Source organism: Electrona antarctica, assembly GCF_951216825.1.
Source record: "Electrona antarctica genome assembly, chromosome: 5".
In the NCBI taxonomy this organism is placed as follows: domain Eukaryota; kingdom Metazoa; phylum Chordata; class Actinopteri; order Myctophiformes; family Myctophidae; genus Electrona; species Electrona antarctica.
In genome coordinates, this window is record NC_136810.1 from 12,425,736 (window position 1) to 12,445,073 (window position 19,338).

The 19,338-nt window shown below is 41.4% G+C and overlaps 1 protein-coding gene across 3 annotated transcripts in view; it reads left to right on the forward strand.

Moving 5' to 3' along the window:
* The window catches only part of LOC306923417 (monoacylglycerol lipase ABHD2-like), a 46,761-nt gene extending 29,404 nt beyond the window's left edge, over positions 1–17,357 (forward strand). For all 3 annotated transcript variants that reach the window (XM_079501498.1, XM_079501497.1, XM_079501496.1), the window contains exons 4-11: positions 207–382; positions 1,879–2,046; positions 4,382–4,565; positions 5,154–5,246; positions 5,693–5,794; positions 7,960–8,029; positions 8,255–8,339; positions 15,365–17,357. In XM_079501498.1, coding sequence (XP_079357624.1) covers positions 207–382; positions 1,879–2,046; positions 4,382–4,565; positions 5,154–5,246; positions 5,693–5,794; positions 7,960–8,029; positions 8,255–8,339; positions 15,365–15,534 — 1,048 coding nt within the window. In that variant the 3' untranslated portion in view covers positions 15,535–17,357. The remainder of the gene's footprint in view (positions 1–206; positions 383–1,878; positions 2,047–4,381; positions 4,566–5,153; positions 5,247–5,692; positions 5,795–7,959; positions 8,030–8,254; positions 8,340–15,364) is intronic.
* The last annotated feature ends 1,981 nt before the right edge of the window (positions 17,358–19,338 follow it).

Sequence of the window (19,338 nt, forward strand, 5' to 3'; positions counted from 1 at the left end):
TATTTAGATGGATGCATCATTGTCTGTTATTTTGTTAGATTCATGTATGTTCACTAATACAACTACAGTACTAATGTTAATATTTAGTTGTGTTATTTAAATAGATGCTAGGTTTGATGCCCCCCTGCCGTCTAGTTACTCTGTATCATGTATTGAAAGCACCAACGTTTTAACGGGAGCACTGCCTCTGTCCATGTGTCTGTTAGGTACATTCCTCCGTTACTATGGGGTAAAAGCGGCCACCTCCAGACCCTGCTGTATGCCAAGATGGGCCGTGTCAGAACCCCCACGCCATGCGGCGTCCGCAAGTTTCTCCCCATGCAGGATGGAGCCACGGGCACCTTTGACCTATTTGAACCACTGGGAGACCACAGCACCGGAGGTGAGTAGGGCTGTCACTCACCATTACAATGTTTAAGTTGATTTAAGTTGACGGTTAATTATCATTAACAATTTAGTTGTGTTTTTCGGCATTGAATGTTGGAACATATGAATGCATTTTTCTTTTTTTCGTTTAAGTTTCGTAATCACAAATTGCACAGGTCAGATATGACAAATAACTTAAATATACCAGTAAGACGCCTGAGGGCGAGAAGCGACCTCGCCCTAAAGGGGTGAGCGATGGCGCTTTGGAATGGGAAGTCAGATCAACATATCTGCCTGGGTGACAGCAGACTTCTGGGCGAGCACTGGTGCTTTGGCATGGGGGGGTAAGATCTTAATTTTCGGCGGCAGTCAAAAGGGAGACATCGAAGAGGAAGGATGGATGGGGAAGGATCAACATATGGCATGTCAGAACAGGTCAGCTCCATATATGGATATCTAAGGGTTTGAGGTCAGATGTTGAGTTGCTGGCCAATATTGATGACATCAGGGATCTCCATATATGGGCTTAATATTGATGATATCAGGGATCTCCATCCCTGATGATGTCACACGCTCCATCCCTGATGATGTTGCGTGATGTCACGTGCCCGACCAACACACTGACGGGAAATGCACGATTCCATAGTTAAGTTAGTTTTTAATGGGGGAAATTACTGATTTACAAGCTTAAATTTCTGCTATTTTTGGAAAATGTGAAAACGCTTATGACTACTATGCAAAACAATTGTGATTATCTCAAATAATTGCCATTAGGCGAATTGTGACAGGCCTAGAGGTGAGAGAACCACTGAACCTCAAAGACGGACAGACACAGACAGACAGACAGACAGACAGACAGACAGACAGACAGACAGACAGACAGACAGACAGACAGACAGACAGACAGACAGACAGACAGACAGACAGATGTGTCATGGGTTTGTAAATTGGATCATGACTCATGAGCAGAATAACATCATGTGGTTCTCAGAGCCAGAACAGTTCATGGTTGTCTGTCTGCTCGCTATTCTTGGACAGTGTCTTGGTTAGATCCTTTCAATTTGTCCAATGTTTTCAGTTTCGTAAAACCAATGTTTGAAAATGTGTTACTACATTTTAGTTACATTTCAAATAGGGTAGGCAAAATAAGCCTCGGCTTCAGCCTACACTGTATGTATGTAGGCCTATATCTGCTCTTTTAAATGGACCAAAATAAAATGTACTACACATACAGTAAATATGTTATATATGGTCCAGAGTAATGTAGTAAGAGAGTGGTGACACGCTTTGATCTCGCCGCAAAGCGGGTGCCTATGGGCGATAGTTCCAAACATTGCTCCTATGGCTGGAACTATTCCATTGAGATAGAATGAGCACTTCCGCATTCCATTGTTACAATGCGAGTCAACGGGAGTGTCTCTCTTTTATACTGATATGGTCATAAACACTCCCTGACAGTGACCCCTGATCTCTGTTTGTTTGTGTGCATGCATCTGCGTCACCACCACACAGATGATGTCACCATGGTGATTTGCCCAGGGATCGGTAACCACAGCGAGAAGTCCTACATCCGGACCTTTGTTGACCACTCCCAGAGGCAGGGCTACAGATGTGCCGTCCTCAACCACCTGGGGGCGCTACCCAACGTCGAGCTCACCTCACCGCGCATGTTCACTTATGGTAAGCAGGAGGGGACAACACAGAAAAGAAGTATCTTCTGTGTATGACTAAGTGTTGATATTGAATTATACGTTCAAATGTTGCAGTCAAATGTTCTAGTTAGTATATATATTTCTTTATTCTAAAAGCAAGTTTTCATGTAAAAACTAAGCATCTCCGCTCATGGGAGCTTACTTTGTTTAAACCTTGTTTAATTTATTACCATTGACATTGTTTTAATTAGTGGAATTACCTTTTTAAGCAAGTTGAAATTGTCATGTTTTGTTGAATTATTAACGATTTCCCTCCTTCTTTAAAGCCTCATTATGTGCGATACGCGGCTTCTACCAATAAACAAGCACACTTAGATCCGCTAACGACATCCTGGCAAGCATCCTCGTCTCCCCCTGGAATGACCCTCTCACTCACTTTCTGTTATCTTATCCACCACACCCTTCAGACTCTGCCTCACTCCTACTAGCATTCGTCAATATGTGTATCACCTGTTGCCTATTTTGATAGACGTAGGTTACTTGCTCATACTGTATTATGTGCCGGGTACACGAGGACGTCGCGGGCTGTTCCCCGCCTAAGTTTTGTGAACGATATAAAACTTTACTGCGTCTACATTGCGGTTATGTTAATTATGTACGACGTCCACTCGAGACCGGTAAACTGCTTCGTTTTCAAGATAAAGATGCAGTACACATGGCAGGCCTGCAGATGGCCACAAAAAAAAGAAAAAGCTTATTCTAAAGGCTATATGAAAGCGTTGGTATTTCACACAGGTGTTGCCAAATAACTAATTATCTTGATCAGATGCGCATATGCGTCATATCAATTTAATGAGCAGAGCAGTGCTGCTTCTCTCTCTGAGTCTGCACACACTGACTGACCAGCTAAAGTGTATGCCATTGCCTACTAAACCATAATATATGACAAACCTTGGATTAATTCTGCTGAAAACAGCAGCAAGCACAAAGTAAGTGTGAGAGAGAGAGAGAGAGAGAGAGAGAGTGTGAGAGAGAGAGAGAGAGAGAGCGAGCGAGAGAGAGCGCGCCCCTTCTATTTTTTAACACGCAGCATCTCTCTCTCTCTCTCTCTCTCTCTGTGACTGCGTCTGACACAGACGCGGTCAATAATATATAGCATAAATAATAGGCCAAATATAACACTTTCCCTCTATCTGTGATCAGCTCCTCACGCACAACTCCTCTCTCGTGCATGCCTGCTCAATCCCAGCAACGGTTTGCATGCGTGCGGGCTGCAGATCGGCTATTTTTGGATAAGAGATTTATAGACATTATGTGCAAATATAAAATAGCTGTGATACTTATATGTAAGTGGTTATGGTGAAATAAACCATTAACACTGGTTAGTTTGGAGGGGGCGAGGGGACTATGACATCACCGTTTCAGCAAATTAGGCGGCATTCGCTGTACACACGGAGACGTGAAAGTCGCGTCTCCAAACTTTCCCACTCTGGAAGGTAGTTTCAAAATTGTTAAAGTCCCCCAAAACGCCGTCTCCGTGTGACAAAAAGGGCAGATCGGCTAATTACTTGCCCGAGAAACCCCGAAATCGTCCTCATCTGGATGGCCCCTCAGTCTAGTAGCCAGCCCATAGAGCCCCATTGTGAACCCGGACATGTTGAGTACACCAAGGTTTTATGTTAGAAATGTTTAGTATGGGTCCCCAGCATGTAGAAACTGCCGGATGCTAACTTGCATATGTTGGGCAATTTTCATAATTGGCATAATATGTGACCATACCATTAACAACCTATAGAAGGCAAAATATTCAAAATTTCATCATGCTTTATGTGCTGACATCATCAATTTGTGATGACGGCATTGGCCGTTTTTAGCCCAATGAGTGTTTTTTTTGCTAAACTAATGCCTGGAATGGATTCAGCATCATGAAAACCCCCTAGTTTGACACGTCACATGCTAGATAAAGCATGATGACATTTTGAATATTTATCCTTCTATAGGTTGTTAATGGTATGGTCACATATTATGCCAATTATGAAAATTGCCCAACATATGCAAGTTAGCATCCGGCAGTTTCTACATGCTGGGGACCCATACTAAACATTTCTAACATAAAACCTTGGTGTACTCAACATGTCCGGGTTCACTTTTTGGCTACTAGGCTATATGCTCTTCATGCTATTTAGATAGACATACTGTTTTATTTTATCCTAGTTACTTTATAGCACTGAATTGTCTTCTTTTGACTTTTGTTTAGTTTATCATTTACCTGGTTGTTTGACTAGGGTTCATGCCATTTACTATGATCTTGTAAGACACTCACAAGAAAGTCCTCTAAAAAAATACCAATTGTCTTCTCCCAGGTTGTACGTGGGAGTTTGCAGCCATGGTGGCCTACGTTAAACGCTGCCTGCCCCAGAGCAAGCTGGTAGTTGTAGGCTTCAGTCTGGGAGGAAACATCGCCTGCAAGTTCCTTGGAGAGAAGCGCTCCAACCAGGACAGAGTTCTCTGCTGCGTCAGTGTGTGCCAGGGATACTGCCTCGTCAGGTCAGTACTCGGTATACACCACCAGGTCGGCGCTGTGTGGACGTACTGTACTACTACTACTACAACAGCAGTGGTGTGTTAGTAGTAGTATGCTTTGAAGAACAGAACTAATAATAAGGTTTTGGCCTTTCTGGAGTGTTTAGTTTGCTGTTTAGTTTTTGTCCTTTCTTGTTGCTGTTTTTGCAGTTTTTTCTTTTTCTCTCTCTTTCTTTTCTTTCTTTTCTTTTCTTTTAAAATTGATGCTATGTCATACATGTAAGTAATGTGTGTGTGTGTGTGTGTGTGTGTGTGTGTGTGTGTGTGTGTGTGTGTGTGTGTGTGTGTGTGTGTGTGTGTGTGTGTGTGTGTGTGTGTGTGTGTGTGTGTGTGTGTGTGTGTGTGTGTGTGTGTGTGTGTGTGTGTGTGTGTGTGTGTGTGTGTGTGTGTGCGTGCGTGCGTGCGTGCGTGCGTGCGTGCGTGCGTGCGTGCGTGCGTGCGTGCGTGCGTGCGTGCGTGCGTGCGTGCGTGCGTGCGTGCGTGCGTGCGTGCGTGCGTGCGTGCGTGCGTGCGTGCGTGCGTGCGTGCGTGCGTGCGTGTGTGTGTTCACAGGGGTCAGGAAACACTTGTCCAATGGGACCAATGTCGAAGAATCTACAACTTCATGATGGCAGAAAACATGAAACAGATCATTCTGTCCCACAAGTAACCCACCTACAATGACACACCACACACACACACACACACACAATATACAATATACAACACAGTATACAGTTATACACTATTGTTGAGTATGGTGTGTCTTGTATTTTGTTGTTGCAAAACAGACACCGTACACAGCAATATGCACAACAATACACATGACAATACACACCATGAAACAATATGCTACACAATACACACAGCAACAATACACATTCAATATATTTAGTCTTAGTTTTCGTCTTCATTGCTTAGTTTTTATTTAGTTTGTCTGTGAAAAAGGTAGTCGACGAAATCAACACTGATCAACACCCTGTGTGTGTGTGTGTGTGTGTGTGTGTGTGTGTGTGTGTGTGTGTGTGTGTGTGTGTGTGTGTGTGTGTGTGTGTGTGTGTGTGTGTGTGTGTGTGTGTGTGTGTGTGTGTGTGTGTGTGTGTGTTGAACAGAGGCAGTTTGTTTGGTATGAGCTCTGGCATGACGGAGGAGCTAGACCTCAGCAAACTCTGCACAGCCACCTCTCTGATGCAGATTGACGACAACATTATGAGGTACTGTTACTGTGTACTTGAGCCTGATTCATGTTAACCACATTAACCCTGGCCCACCGTAGCCGTCTGGGGGCACCTGACAGCGCATCGCGGGTTCGAATCCAGATCCTGACGACCTTTGCACAACCCACCTTTATTTTTTTAAATTTCTGTTTATTGACTAGCACTTCATGACATTCAGCAGTATAGAGCGTCGCAGTCCCGCCTCCTACCCTGGACCAGGAAATGAAATCCAATGCATTATTCTCATAGACATTTCAAAAAGTATTTATTTAAAGACGGTTATGCCGCGGACAAAGCCAACTCGAGTCGTGACAACTCATGACAACACAAACAATATTTTGGACCAAACAAATAATTACAAAGAAGAAAAAAACGGCAGGTTACAACACTTTTTTTGTTGTTTTTCTTCTTTGTAATTATTTGTTTGGTCCAAAATATTGTTTGTGTTGTCATGAGTTGTCACGACTCGAGTTGGCTTTGTCCGCGGCGTAACCGTCTTTAAATAAATACTTTAAGAAATGTCTATGAGAATAATGCATTGGATTTCATTTCCTGGTCCAGGGTAGGAGGCGGGACTGCGACGCTCTATAGTCAACATTTTCTTTTTTTTACATTTGTGCCTTTTTTTCCCTTATAGTTCCCCCCCTTGCCCTCCCCCCACCCCTTCCAGGATCTGTCCATCTGTAGGCAATGTCATATTGCCAGTTGTCACGATTTGTAAAAACTGGCAGACCCAAAAGCAGAACACAACAAAGCCCAAGGGTGTTTATTGAAAAAAAAGGAGCTTGTAGATCTGCTATATTCGGTGTGGTCGAGCAGGCTGAGGCTGGTGGCAGGCAGGCATGGCAAAGAAGCTGGTCAGAATATCACTGAGAAAAAAGGAGAAGAGCAAGGATCAAAAATCAAGGTTCCAAAAATACTAACACTAAGGATTCACAAGGAAATATACTAGAAGGGTTGACTAGAAGCGTTACCACGCACTGAGGTTGTGAAACGATCTGGCATCGGCGCGGGGAACATTTATAGACTGGAGGATGATTAGCTGATGCCAGGCAGGTGAGGGAGATTAGGGAACTGGAATCAGGTGTGCCAAGCTGGGAGCTGGAGCCAAGCCTACGCCCAAAACACACGCCCACTCACAAAGACACACACCGTCTCCACACCTTAGCGCAAAACGGTCTTAAGCTGCGCACTTCTTAAGCTGCGCGCAGCTTAAATTCTGAGTTTTTAGACAGCTGGTGGATGGAAAAGAAGCTCCACCTCCGCAGACTTTTTGGGCGGAGGAGAGCGTTTCCGGGAATCTGGCCGTCGCTCAAGTATTCCGCGGAGGTGGAGCTTCTTTTCCATCCACCAGCTGTCTAAAAACTCAAGCTTTAAGCTGCGCGCAGCCGAGAACGTGCGCAGCTCTTTCGATAGTGTGGCAGCACCTACACACACACACACATAGACAAACACAGACACTGACAGAGATTGTGTGAAGTACACATTCACAAAAGTGTATTGCAAGTGACCTAGTTCAACATCGTACTGGCCGGTATTTGAAAGTATAAAATAGTACAGAGAAATAAACAGTAAAGTAGAAAAAGAAAACCAAAACAAGACACAACAACGAAAAGAAAAAAACAACAACCATCTTAATGAATTGCAGTACAGTATGGTTTGGTCGTGACATGGTCGGGCCTCCGAGAGATTGGACAGGAAAAAGGACAGACGATTTTACGTGCACTGTGCATACATATACATATTGTTTTGTTTGTTTTTCTCTCCCCATTTCCTGTCAGTCTACTGACCTGTCAATATAGGCAACCCCCCCCCCCCCCCCCTCCCTGTTATGTCATAAAAACATTCAGTGAAAATAGGCGAACAAATGGCATATCTACAAGCTCACATGTGAGCTTGCATTGCTTTAAAACATGCTTTACAAAGTTTACAAAGGCTGCTGACTGCCGAGTGTCACACCAGCGTGAATTAGCCTAGATTCATATTACCCTCCATTGTGTGACCTGCTAAATCCTGTAGTGTAGGTGTGAAGAGACGTGACATTATTACAATACGGTGGTGCCAAAGATAGAATCACCCAATGGAACACTGCCTGGTGGACAACTGTCAATGAAGTATGTAGGGTTTAAGTGCTTAATAATACCACTTCAATTCTGTTGCAGGAGATTCCATGGCTACAGTTCCTTAAAGGATTATTATGACCAGGATAGCTGTCTTCACTACATTCAAAATGTAAGTCTGCCTGGTATGCACTCACATACTGTGAATATTTATTATTATTATTACCATCAATCAATCTTTATGCTAAACTTCAAATTGTGTTAATGAATGCCAATATTATTACTTCTGCAACTTTTACTACTACTGCTTCCAGTAGCATTAGTACTAAAACAATAATTCTGTACTATAACAAAACATTTTAAACCGTAACGGAGGTTATCATGTTCCTGGTCTCAGATCAGTGTTCCTCTTCTGCTGGTGAACGCATCAGATGACCCCCTGATCCATCAGAGTCTACTGACCTTCCCACGCACACTCGCTGGTATGTGTGTGTGTGTGTGTGTGTGTGTGTGTGTGTGTGTGTGTGTGTGTGTGTGTGTGTGTGTGTGTGTGTGTGTGTGTGTGTGTGTGTGTGTGTGTGTGTGTGTGTGTGTGTGTGTGTGTGTGTGTGTATTTAACTGTAGTATGGGCAGGCATGTGCATGAGTACCGCAATAGTTTAATGGGACGTGTGTGGCACCCATTTAGCTACACAGAATGGACAACAATACGGCAACACGTCACAACAACGCGCTATGAGCTTGTAGATTGGCTATTTCCCTGATTATTCGTATGACCAAGTATAGGGCTTAAGAGCTGATGAAGTCTTACTGTTCTCACCTCCATCACCAGACAGTCTTATTGAATAATTCAAGGCCACACGATCCCTCAGCACTGGCTGTCTTTGTGTTTGTTTGTTAGTGTGTGTAGATCGGTCTCAGTAGATTATGTAGTTCTGAAATCTTAACGTTGGAAACAGGAATATACTGTTTCTCTTTCCTTCACAGCGTTTCTTCAATATTGCTGACAGTAGCCATTGATTTGTCCAAAGTTGTGTAATATTGTACCGATTTATTGAGTTGATTTCTTCCATTTCTTCCAAAAAAAATACACTAGTATAAAGCAGTATTCATACGATGCAAATGTTTTAATTGAAATTATTTGATCATATATTAAAATTAATCTGGGCATTTATAGTACAGAGCCATGGCATAGCTCAACTGTTATGATTCATTATATTGCAACTGATAAGTAGATGGAGGAAAACTCTTAATTAGTTATATTCCAAAAGACTCCTGACATCTATGAATGGTGAGTCACTCGTATATATTCTCTGGGTATTCCACCATTAAAATGTGTACATTGTGTGTACATAAAGTCTGTATCTCTGTTTGCACCTGCGTTTCTAAACCAGTATACAGTTAAATGCTGAGCTTTAATTTAACTCTGGGTCCAAATGGATCCATTATTTGGTTCCATTTGTCCACTCTCAGAGTTAACACCCTGAGCGCACAGGACGGAGTTCTCCGCCCTATCAATTAGTAGCGCCCAGCGCTCAAGAGGACGGAGATTATTGATATCAAAACCGGTCGCATCGCTCCACAGCCTGGGAGCGCCTGTTGCGCAACACTCAATGTTATTTTCCGGTGAGATGTCATCGGAAATGTTCCCCCCCATTTTAGCCGATGAGTTCAAAAATCTTAAAACTCTTGATCTGCTATAACTCACTGGGCGCTATGATTTAATGGATTAAATAACCCCAGGCGTCCGGGGTGTTAACACGGTGTAGTGTGCCTGTAAAGAACACGCAACAACTGGAATTTATGCAGGTACTTCCTCATACTGCCTTCTAACTGGGTGCTCAGGTTAATGGAACTACAAATAAGGTACATAATTGATGGATGGATTAATTACTACCAGTTAAAACTATATAAACTAATGATATTTAAGGGCGACCATCTCTAAGGCATCTAGAAGTCTCATATAATTCCTTTGGGTGGTGAGTGAAGATCCATTGCGAGTCGCAGGCGCGGAAAACACATGCTAACACAACAGTGATATGTTACCATGCATTCTGAAGTTTATTACACACACACAGTAATATATACAGTAGGACAGTAGATCTATGACGTCCCTAGTAGATTGGGGCGACTGTGGCTCAAGAGGTAGAGCAGGTCGTCCAATGATCCATGGGTCGGCGGTTCGAATCCCGGCTCCTCCTGTCTACATGTCGAAGTGTCCTTGGGCAAGACACTGAACCCCAAATTGCTCCCGATGTGCTGGTTGGTACCTTGCATGGCTTCCGCCGCAATCGGTGTATGAATGTGTGTGTGAATGGGTGAATGTAATGCACAATCTATGTAAAGCGCCTTGGATAAAGGTGCTATATAAATGCACCATTTACATTATGGAAACCATGATAAGAACAGAATGAGCAGGAACACGCTTGCATCTCATATCATATCGTACATACAGTCAGTCACTTTGATACAGTGGTAGACAATCATCAGACACACTACACAGACTTATAGCATGTCATGTAGACAGCACAATAATTGCATTGTATATAGTCATAGCACATCATAGTAGCCTACATATGTATAGCATAGTATAGTATATATGTATAGTTAATATGTATAGTGTCATTATATAGATATGTTCTAGTTACGTTCTTAGCTTACGCATGTTTCTTGATAAATGCATTTTATATATGTGATGTATTCCCATACTTTTGTTCCTGCCTAATGTAAGTCGCTCTGGATTAAGAGCGTCTGCTAAATGCCTAAATTGTAATTGTAAATTGTATCATGTCATGGTTATCAATATGCTTATGCAGCTAAATCACAACATAAACTAAGCGCTAACACGTGAACACACACCGGCACACAAATGCTTCACTGAATTTTCTTCACTGCGTATTTTATATCCATAATAATACATGTTTTTCTTTAAAAACCTGTGCTATCCACATGTTTCTCCTCTATGCCTCTCACTTTCAACCACAGCCTTTATAAAGCAAGTAAAACAGCAGATTAAAGTAGCCGTGATTACAGATCTCTCCTGAAGTAGGTGTGTAATAATTTTACACATGCCATTATTTCCTCTTCTACCTGGAACTCGCCCCTCAACTTCTCTGCGCGTCCAAAATAAACGCAGGTCAGTCGCTCCCCGTCTGAAAAGACCTTTAGGAGGAGACTAACAAGTATACTTGTACTTGTACTTGATACATCGCCTGCGATTGGTCCAGAATGCTGCGGCTAGGCTTATTACTGGTACCAGGAGATTTGACCACATAACACCTGTGTTGACTGAACTCCACTGGTTGCCAGTCTCGTTGAGGATCGATTTTAAGATTTTATTATTAACTTTTAAAGTTCTTAATGGTCTTGCTCCCACCTATTTATGTACAATGGTTGAATACTATGTACCTTCACGTACCCGTAGATCATCTGATCTGGGTCTACTAAAGGAGAGTCACAAGGCTAAATTGGTGACCAAAGGTGATCGAGCTTTTGTTGTTAGGGCCCCTAGGCTCTGGAACAGCCTACCAGAAGAACTGAGGCTAACCAGTTCCTTAACGAGTTTTAAATCTCTCTTAAAAACACATCTATACAGGTTGGCCTTTTTACCTCCTTAAGTCATTTCCGGTATTATTGCTTATTTGTATTTTCTATCACTATTATTATTTTGTTATTACATTATTGTTGCATTTTGATGTTTTATATTGTTTTGATTGTTCAAGCACTTTGTAACTTGGTTTAAAAAAGTGCTATATAAATAAAGTTTTATTATTATTATTATTATTATTATTATTATTATTATACACTAAGTCAAGTGTAACACACCTATTCCCTCATTGTTCAAGTTAGGTTGTACTGCTTTTAATTACAGAAGCATGGATTCACCAGCAGTCCAATGCCAAAATACTTCTTATAAGACAGACTACAGTAAATCACTCAACAGTGACAAAAATATGGTCATGATTTAAAGGAGTAATCTGTGTTAAATCTTGGGTTTGACTTTTGTGTTCAGATGGAAGGTAGTTTCACCCATTAGTTCCAGGTAGAACAGGACATAATGACAGGAGTCATGACACCCTTCAGAGCTAGACATTGAAATGTGCTTGTGTGCTCTGGAACAGTCTTGACTAGTAAATCAATAACTCACGGCAAGAACAAATTATTACACACCTACTAGTACTACAGGAGAGGAGATCTGTAATCACGGCTACTTTAATCTGCTGTTTTACTTCATGCTTTATAACGGCTGTGGTTGAAAGTGAGAGGCATATAGGCGAAAAAATGTGGATAGCGCAGGTTTTTAAATAAAAACATTGTCATGCGCTCGTTTCGTGCCCACGCCTGCAACTGACTAGACCTGGATTGCGTTGAGCTCTTTTTTCGCCCCTCATGAGCAGACCTATCATTGATCCAGGTGACGTCAGCGTCAAACGCTCCCCATCTGACAAGCCCTTTACTCTGTTGTGTGCACAGGCCTTTAGTGATACCAGCCAAATGTCAAGTTATATTACAGCTACTACTGTAAAATATTTAGTGTGTGCGTGTGCGCCAAGAGGTGGAGGAGTGTTGGGTGACAGAAAGAGAAAGTGGTTGGCCTTGTATTTCCATGGCGAAACTCAAGGTCCTGGTCAGAGGTTCAGTATTTTAACCCTGAGGCCGATTCTACAAATTCCTTCTAAATCAGTAGTTCTCACACTTTTTCAACATTTCAAAAATGTTCAAAAATAGCAGATGTTCGTCAATGTGAGACTGGTATACAAAACGAACAGCACACACTGGTGTGTCCCCTCACACAAGACATCAGAGTGAAATATGGACATGAGTTTATTGATTTGAGCTCACTCTTTGACCCCTTTTTCACCGGTTGGTTCCCAATGGGAACCGGTTCAGTTCTTTTTGGTTCTTAGTCCATGAGCCAGAGCTCCAAAATTGGAATATTAATTATGAATTGAGTGGGCAAAACTATACCTATATTAAATTGTTTATAGGATACAGTATAAGTAAATTAATATTAGAGCTGGGACTCGATTAAAAAAATTAATCTAATTAATCAGAGGCTTTGTAGTTAATTCATCTCGATTAATCGCATTTTAATCGCATATCAATATTCAACCCGAGAACAGTGAGAAACCTTTTTTTTTTAATGTTTTTTGGTATCCCAGTGAATAGTGACTACGGGATTCCACTCATTTTCAACATTTTACTGTCATTAATATACCTTAGAGTTGTTGTGTGGATATAATAAGAAAGTCCCCCCCCATTCTGTGTTGCCTAGAACTGGAGGTCTGAAAAAAAACAGTAACATTATGAAGTACATTTTTGTGATGTCACTGATGTACTTCATAATGTTACTGTTTTTTTCAGACCTCCAGTTCTATAGGCAACACATAATGGGGTGACTTTATTATTTCCAGTGCACACAACATAGAAAAATGTTGAAAATGAGTGGTATTCCCCTTTAAGCAATACAACTTTTTTATCCCAACAGATAAACAAGAGCAGCAAGTGCCTATATAGTGTCTTCAGTGTGTATATGAATACTCAAATGTGCTTTACATGGCGGGGCATGAGAACAAATAAAACAACTTTATTATGGGGGAAACATTTCACATGAGGTTGGGGCTGACCCACGCTTGCTACTTCAGTATGTTTCGCATCGAGGACAGCTTGACAGCTTCGTGCTGTGGTGAAATCACCGCGCCTCTCCGGTGGTCTGTGAGACATGTTAAACTGAAGCAGCTAGCAAGCCTAGCATAGAAGCTAACGTTGGTCATAAATGGATCATTTCCCTCTGACATTGCACACAGCCATGCCGCTATCCACGCGTCCATCCGATAGCTTTTACATCTAAATGTCCCATCCATGGAGCAAAAGCGATATAAGCGGCTTCTTCATTTGATTCATTTGGGTTTGGACTTTGGGCTTTCTGACGGAGCTGTAGCCTGTAGTGTAGGTAGAGTGCTGCTGCTCGCGTGCCGCAGCCTATTCAGTACTACTGTAGCGCCGGCCACAGCTAGAAGAATATGCAGGCTTTAGACTCTCTTTATAAGGACAGATGACAAGGAGTTATATCACTGGAACGCCACCGGTCGCTCCGTTTGCCTATCTCACAGAATTTCCCCGCCCCCCTAAATACGCCCCCTTTCGGGGTTAGTGGTGATAGCGTGACGTCACTCCATAGACGCTCCATGTTAACAGAGGTAATTTAAGAAGTCTACAACTTTTGTTTTCTCAAGGTAAGGTTTGTTCTATCTGTTCGACCTGATTTACCATCTTGTTTGCTTCATAATAATATTGGTCTGTCACATTTTTACATTAGAAAATGTACTTAGATTCTCCAGAGAAAAAAACGTGTAAATGCTCATGTTAAAGTCACCACTATTTACCGGAAGTGGGCGTGAAAAACGGGCTGTGAGATAGGCCTATTGCTGCTCCTCACACAGTTAACAACATCCTGTCTGACGCTCCACAACACTGCGTCATCATCACACACAGCCTTCAGGCCAAACCAAACGATCCCCGAGCCTACACTACTAGAAACGCACCCAGTGAGAAACGTTCCGCGGTGGAAAAAAAGGTGCGATTAAATGCGTTAATTTTTTTAACGCGTTAATTTTTCTGTAGTTAATTAATCTCAATTAACGCGTTAAAGTCCCGGCCCTAATTAATATATGATTCCCTTCCACAGTAGTAGCTTGTTTTGTGTGCATATTCTCCTATATAATGTCTCATTTGCATATTTAAACATGTACTATTTGTAATACAATAAATCATTGTCTTCGTGTAAGTAATTAACTGGGGACGTTCCATGGTGATAACAATCTAATATTAGGTATTGTTTTGCCCACTCAATTCATAATTAACGTTCCAAATTCGGAGCTCTGGCTCATGGACTAAGAACTGAACCGGTTCCCATAGGAACCAACCGGTGGAAAAGGGGTCTTTGTGGGCACTAACAGAGAAACTTTGCGTATGCTACATGCCTGCCTGTCACTTTTGGAGCAATAGAAAGCTCCTGTTGTATGAGTAAAGGGATTTTGTGTTGTGTATTGTATATTTTAATGTATTGTACCTTTTTAAAGTTTTTATTCATGGGTTTTTCATTATTGTTTGGACCCAATGTTTTATACAATTGTGTCAATACTAACTAACTAACATGACATGCTTGCCCGGTATTAATTCATTCTTCTGCCAGTTTATTTCAGTGTTTTTACCTTATTTTGTCGACCCATGGGACCCGTTCTGATGTGTCCAGGATGTAAATAAAGCCTGTCTAAAGCGGCGGACGAGCGTGTTTTTTTTTACCCGGAAAGTACAATTTTTAACCAATCATCGGTTCTTTAGTTATGGGCCATGAACGCAATCTAGGAAAGAATGGCGCCCCCTGCAGTTTCAGAATCTGTTCTTGAGCGATTAGGTTTAATGTGACGCAATATTACGTGTTTGGCAGTCAATGTGTGGGTTAAAATGTTTTTAAAATGTTAAATATCTGTTGTTGTTCCTAACAGAGAAGAAGCACAACGTGGTGTTTGCTCTGACGCAGCACGGAGGTCACCTGGGCTACTTTGAGGGGGCGGGGCTTGTGCCTCAACCTCTCACCTGGATAGACAAGTTCATCGTGGGCTACGCCAACGTCATGTGTCAGTGGGAGGAGAACCAGAAGAAACAACACACATGAACACACCACACACACCAAGCATAACGCCTGCTTGTGAGATGTGCACTCACACACACACACACACACACACACACACACGCACACACACACGTGCTTCCAAAGCACAGTATAAGTTTAATGTATGCTGGATGCTGGTGTATGCACACGTACAGCTGTTATACAGTACAGTATGTGTGTGGGGTGGTGATGGGACCTGTTCACAATGTATATATATTATGGACCCAATCAAATCTTTTTTGACCAAATACCGCAATATCAATATTGTGACGATATTGTAGGGATGACTATTGGTGCTTGCACAAAATATTGGGATTTTTGATAATCATGCCTATACTGTATATTAATATAATAACTCGGTTGGTAGAGGAAAATAATAGAAGCGCTACAACAGCCGGGAACATTCCGAAAATGACATTACTTTACTTGTAAGGCAGCATTTATGCCATAACACACAAATGACCATACACAAATAATGCACACACATATAAACAATCTCTTTGATTCTACCTCTTCCTTTTCTCTATACATTGCTGTTGCTGGCCTACAGAGACACCTTTCTTACTGCCTTTCGAACACTGTTTTTGGAACACATTTTGTACATGTTGGTGCTTAAGTTTGTTCTGCGACACCTTTAAGCAGAGGTGCTACTGGCCTCTTTGAACCAAACGATGTCTCTTTCAAAACGGTATGTTTTGCCTTTACTTCTACTGCTGCTAGTGATACTGATGCTACTACTACTTTATATGGGGCATAGCAGTGGAAGCCATTTTATGGTTCCATTATAAAAAAGGCCATTCATTTACCCTTGGAGATTTCAAAAAATATTTATCAATTATTGTAAGCATAGAATCAAGCTATCCAGGATCCAGGTGACCATAAAACCATATCATATAATTATCATTTTCTCACAGAATCAAAGGTTTTATGGTCATGAATCACCATGGAGCTGGATGACTTCATTCTAGGCTTAAAATAAATATTTTTGGAAATCTCTGGGAAAAATCAATATCCCTTTTTGAGTGGAACCATAAAATGGCTGCCACTGCCATGCCCTATTGCTGCCTGCTAAGGCTGCTGATGCTACTAATCATGATGATAACAAAGCGCTTAAAAAGTGTTGCACAAAGTTCAGTTCAGAGACGATCAAAAGACGGCATATGACAGCCGTCTAAAAAGAAAAATCAAAGCAAACGAAACCATGTTAATGAAAATAAAGTATTTTAGGAAATTACACAATGACAATCTTACTCTTCAATGAACATGCGTTGATTCATGTTTACAAAAGTAGTCTTACGGACCTAAATATTATATTATGTATAGCCATTCGCTACATGACCAAGCTGCACATTCATTGTGGTTTACACACAGGAGTCCTGCTTTTCTTAACCACTTGAAACCTAGCATCCCTATTCTGGGGGGAACATTCACCTGAAATAGATGATATGCAACCTCACAACAACCATCCCAATGCAACCCATTGTGAGCTTGTAGATGCACAAAAAGATGTGGTGTAGATGCACAAAAAAGCAGACCCAAGTACAAATGTGTTTACTAAGTATTATACAACAGGTCGTTTCGAGGAAGCAATCTGATTGGTGGAACACCTAATTAAAACAGAATTTAGCCGTGTGTTGTTCTCCCACAGCGCAGCAGACTTGGTGGCTAGGCTAGCTAGTTTCTTGGGACATTTGTGGTCGTCATCTGTCATTCGAACAATTATGATTCTTTTTTTTAAGCGACACTCTTAGTTTTAAGGGTAACTGTATAATCGCAATATTACACGAGAGGGTGTGTGTTACTGTCATTAATGGTACTTCTGCGCTGCTTGCAGCAACGCAGGCGTGCCATTAATGACAGTAACGCACACCCTCTCATGTATTATTGCTTAATAGAACGTTTAACTGGTTAATTCTCGTTTATTTTTGCACAAGGGACCTGGCTGAATTGAACATTGAACATGAGCTCAGGACCCAGCCTTATTGCATAACACACTTTGTGTGATTTTGTGAGAACCGATTTTGGATTCCAAACCACTGGTTGGGAAACATTGTTTTGAATGTAACAGGCAGGATAGTTGGGCACTACGGACATCTGCGTACCTCGATGTAAATGGGCTATTTTGTCCAGATTGTTAAAAAAATAAAATAAATAAATGGTCTTAAGTAATGTAAGGTATACATGATTAGATGTTGCAATAATTAACGTCTAATATTTATAGTGCTACACAACCTGTATATGCAGTCATTTTGGGGCATAAACAAGAAGTTGAAGGATAAAATTAAGTCTGATGGGATGGATGGTATTTTAAAACGACGGCACCCTCTGCTGTTGATTTGGAGCATTCCTTTTAGGGGGCGTGTTGAGCAAACTGGGTGATTTTTGGGCCAGATTACTGTTAATTTAATTATATTGTCTTATCTGTTGTTTATTTACTAAGGGCTTATGTCGAGGAAAGAGTTTATGCTGAGTAACCATTGAGTAGCCTATGTCTCCTTTGTTTTCGTCACACCGTCATGCTGCATTGATGCCGCTCTTCAGGATTTCACACTTAACCTGGTCCATTAGCTTAGAAGTGTCGAAAAATGAGTGAAGAGTGCTAGGATATCGAACTGCATAAAGAGAAAATGTGACTGAAGGTGCTTTTTGGCAAAACCAGGGGAGACGATGGTAACCAATATTATAATCAGGTCCAAGGCCTTCAATGTAGGGCTTGTTCATCGGAAAGAATAAAAACAGTTCTATATTAGCCCTACAATAAAGGCATTTTAATTTAACCCATTTTGAGCGGGAACCCTTTATGCTTTAGCTATTGAAAAATAGCAGATCTACAAGCTCATAGCGCGCCACCAAGTGGCGTGCTACGAGCTTGTAGGTCTGCTATTTTTGAAAAATCGAAGAACGACTGACATAGAAACATAGCTTTTTCAGAAAACTGTCAGGATATAGAAGACCTTTTTAGAATCTGATCTCAGGTCAAAATGGGTTAATGAAGAGTGCCTTTGACCTGAGTCTTATATTGATCCATAAACCTGTGGTGTCTTATTTAGGATCATCCAGGTATTGATCTTTGGACCAAATGACTGTGTTCATCGAGTCCAGTGTATTAATGTTCTACTTTTATTACTGTGTTCATCGAGGTCCAGTGTATTAATGTTCTACTTTTCAAAGTTCTGTCCATGAACCTATCAAGGCTGGGTGAGGCCTTATGTTGAGTCTCAGAGGGATTTAAAATGTGTTGCCTTTGATAATAAAATAAAACCTAATGTAAATCATACTTGTATTAAAATGTCCGCTTCTGAATGCTGAGCTGTTCATTATGAACCAAGGTAAATACTGTCTAGCTGCAGGGCTGTATATTGCTCCATGTTTGATTACACTTGGGATGCTGAGGATTAGCAGGCCTCCTTCCATTGGATGTTTAAAAAGAACCCATGTGATTTAATTATGTAAATGTGTCTGTTAGGATTAATTCAATGCAAATCTCCCACACAACAAGCTCTTTTGAGTCACAATATGTACACATCCCTAATGAACAACCCACGACTGGAAAAGTGGATGCTGCATAAATGCATGCTGATGTAGCTTATAGTCTGCTTTTTGGACAGACCAGTATTTGTTCAGTCTATTTACAGTATGGCACACGTCGATTTAGGAGTCTAGGGGGCTGTAGAACCGTACTATGAAGTATAATACTTGGGGATGTCAGATATTGACTTTATTTTTGCTGATATCCGATATACCGATATTGCCCAACTCCTAGTTTCCGATACCATCAACCAACACAGATATATGAGCAAAAGTCAA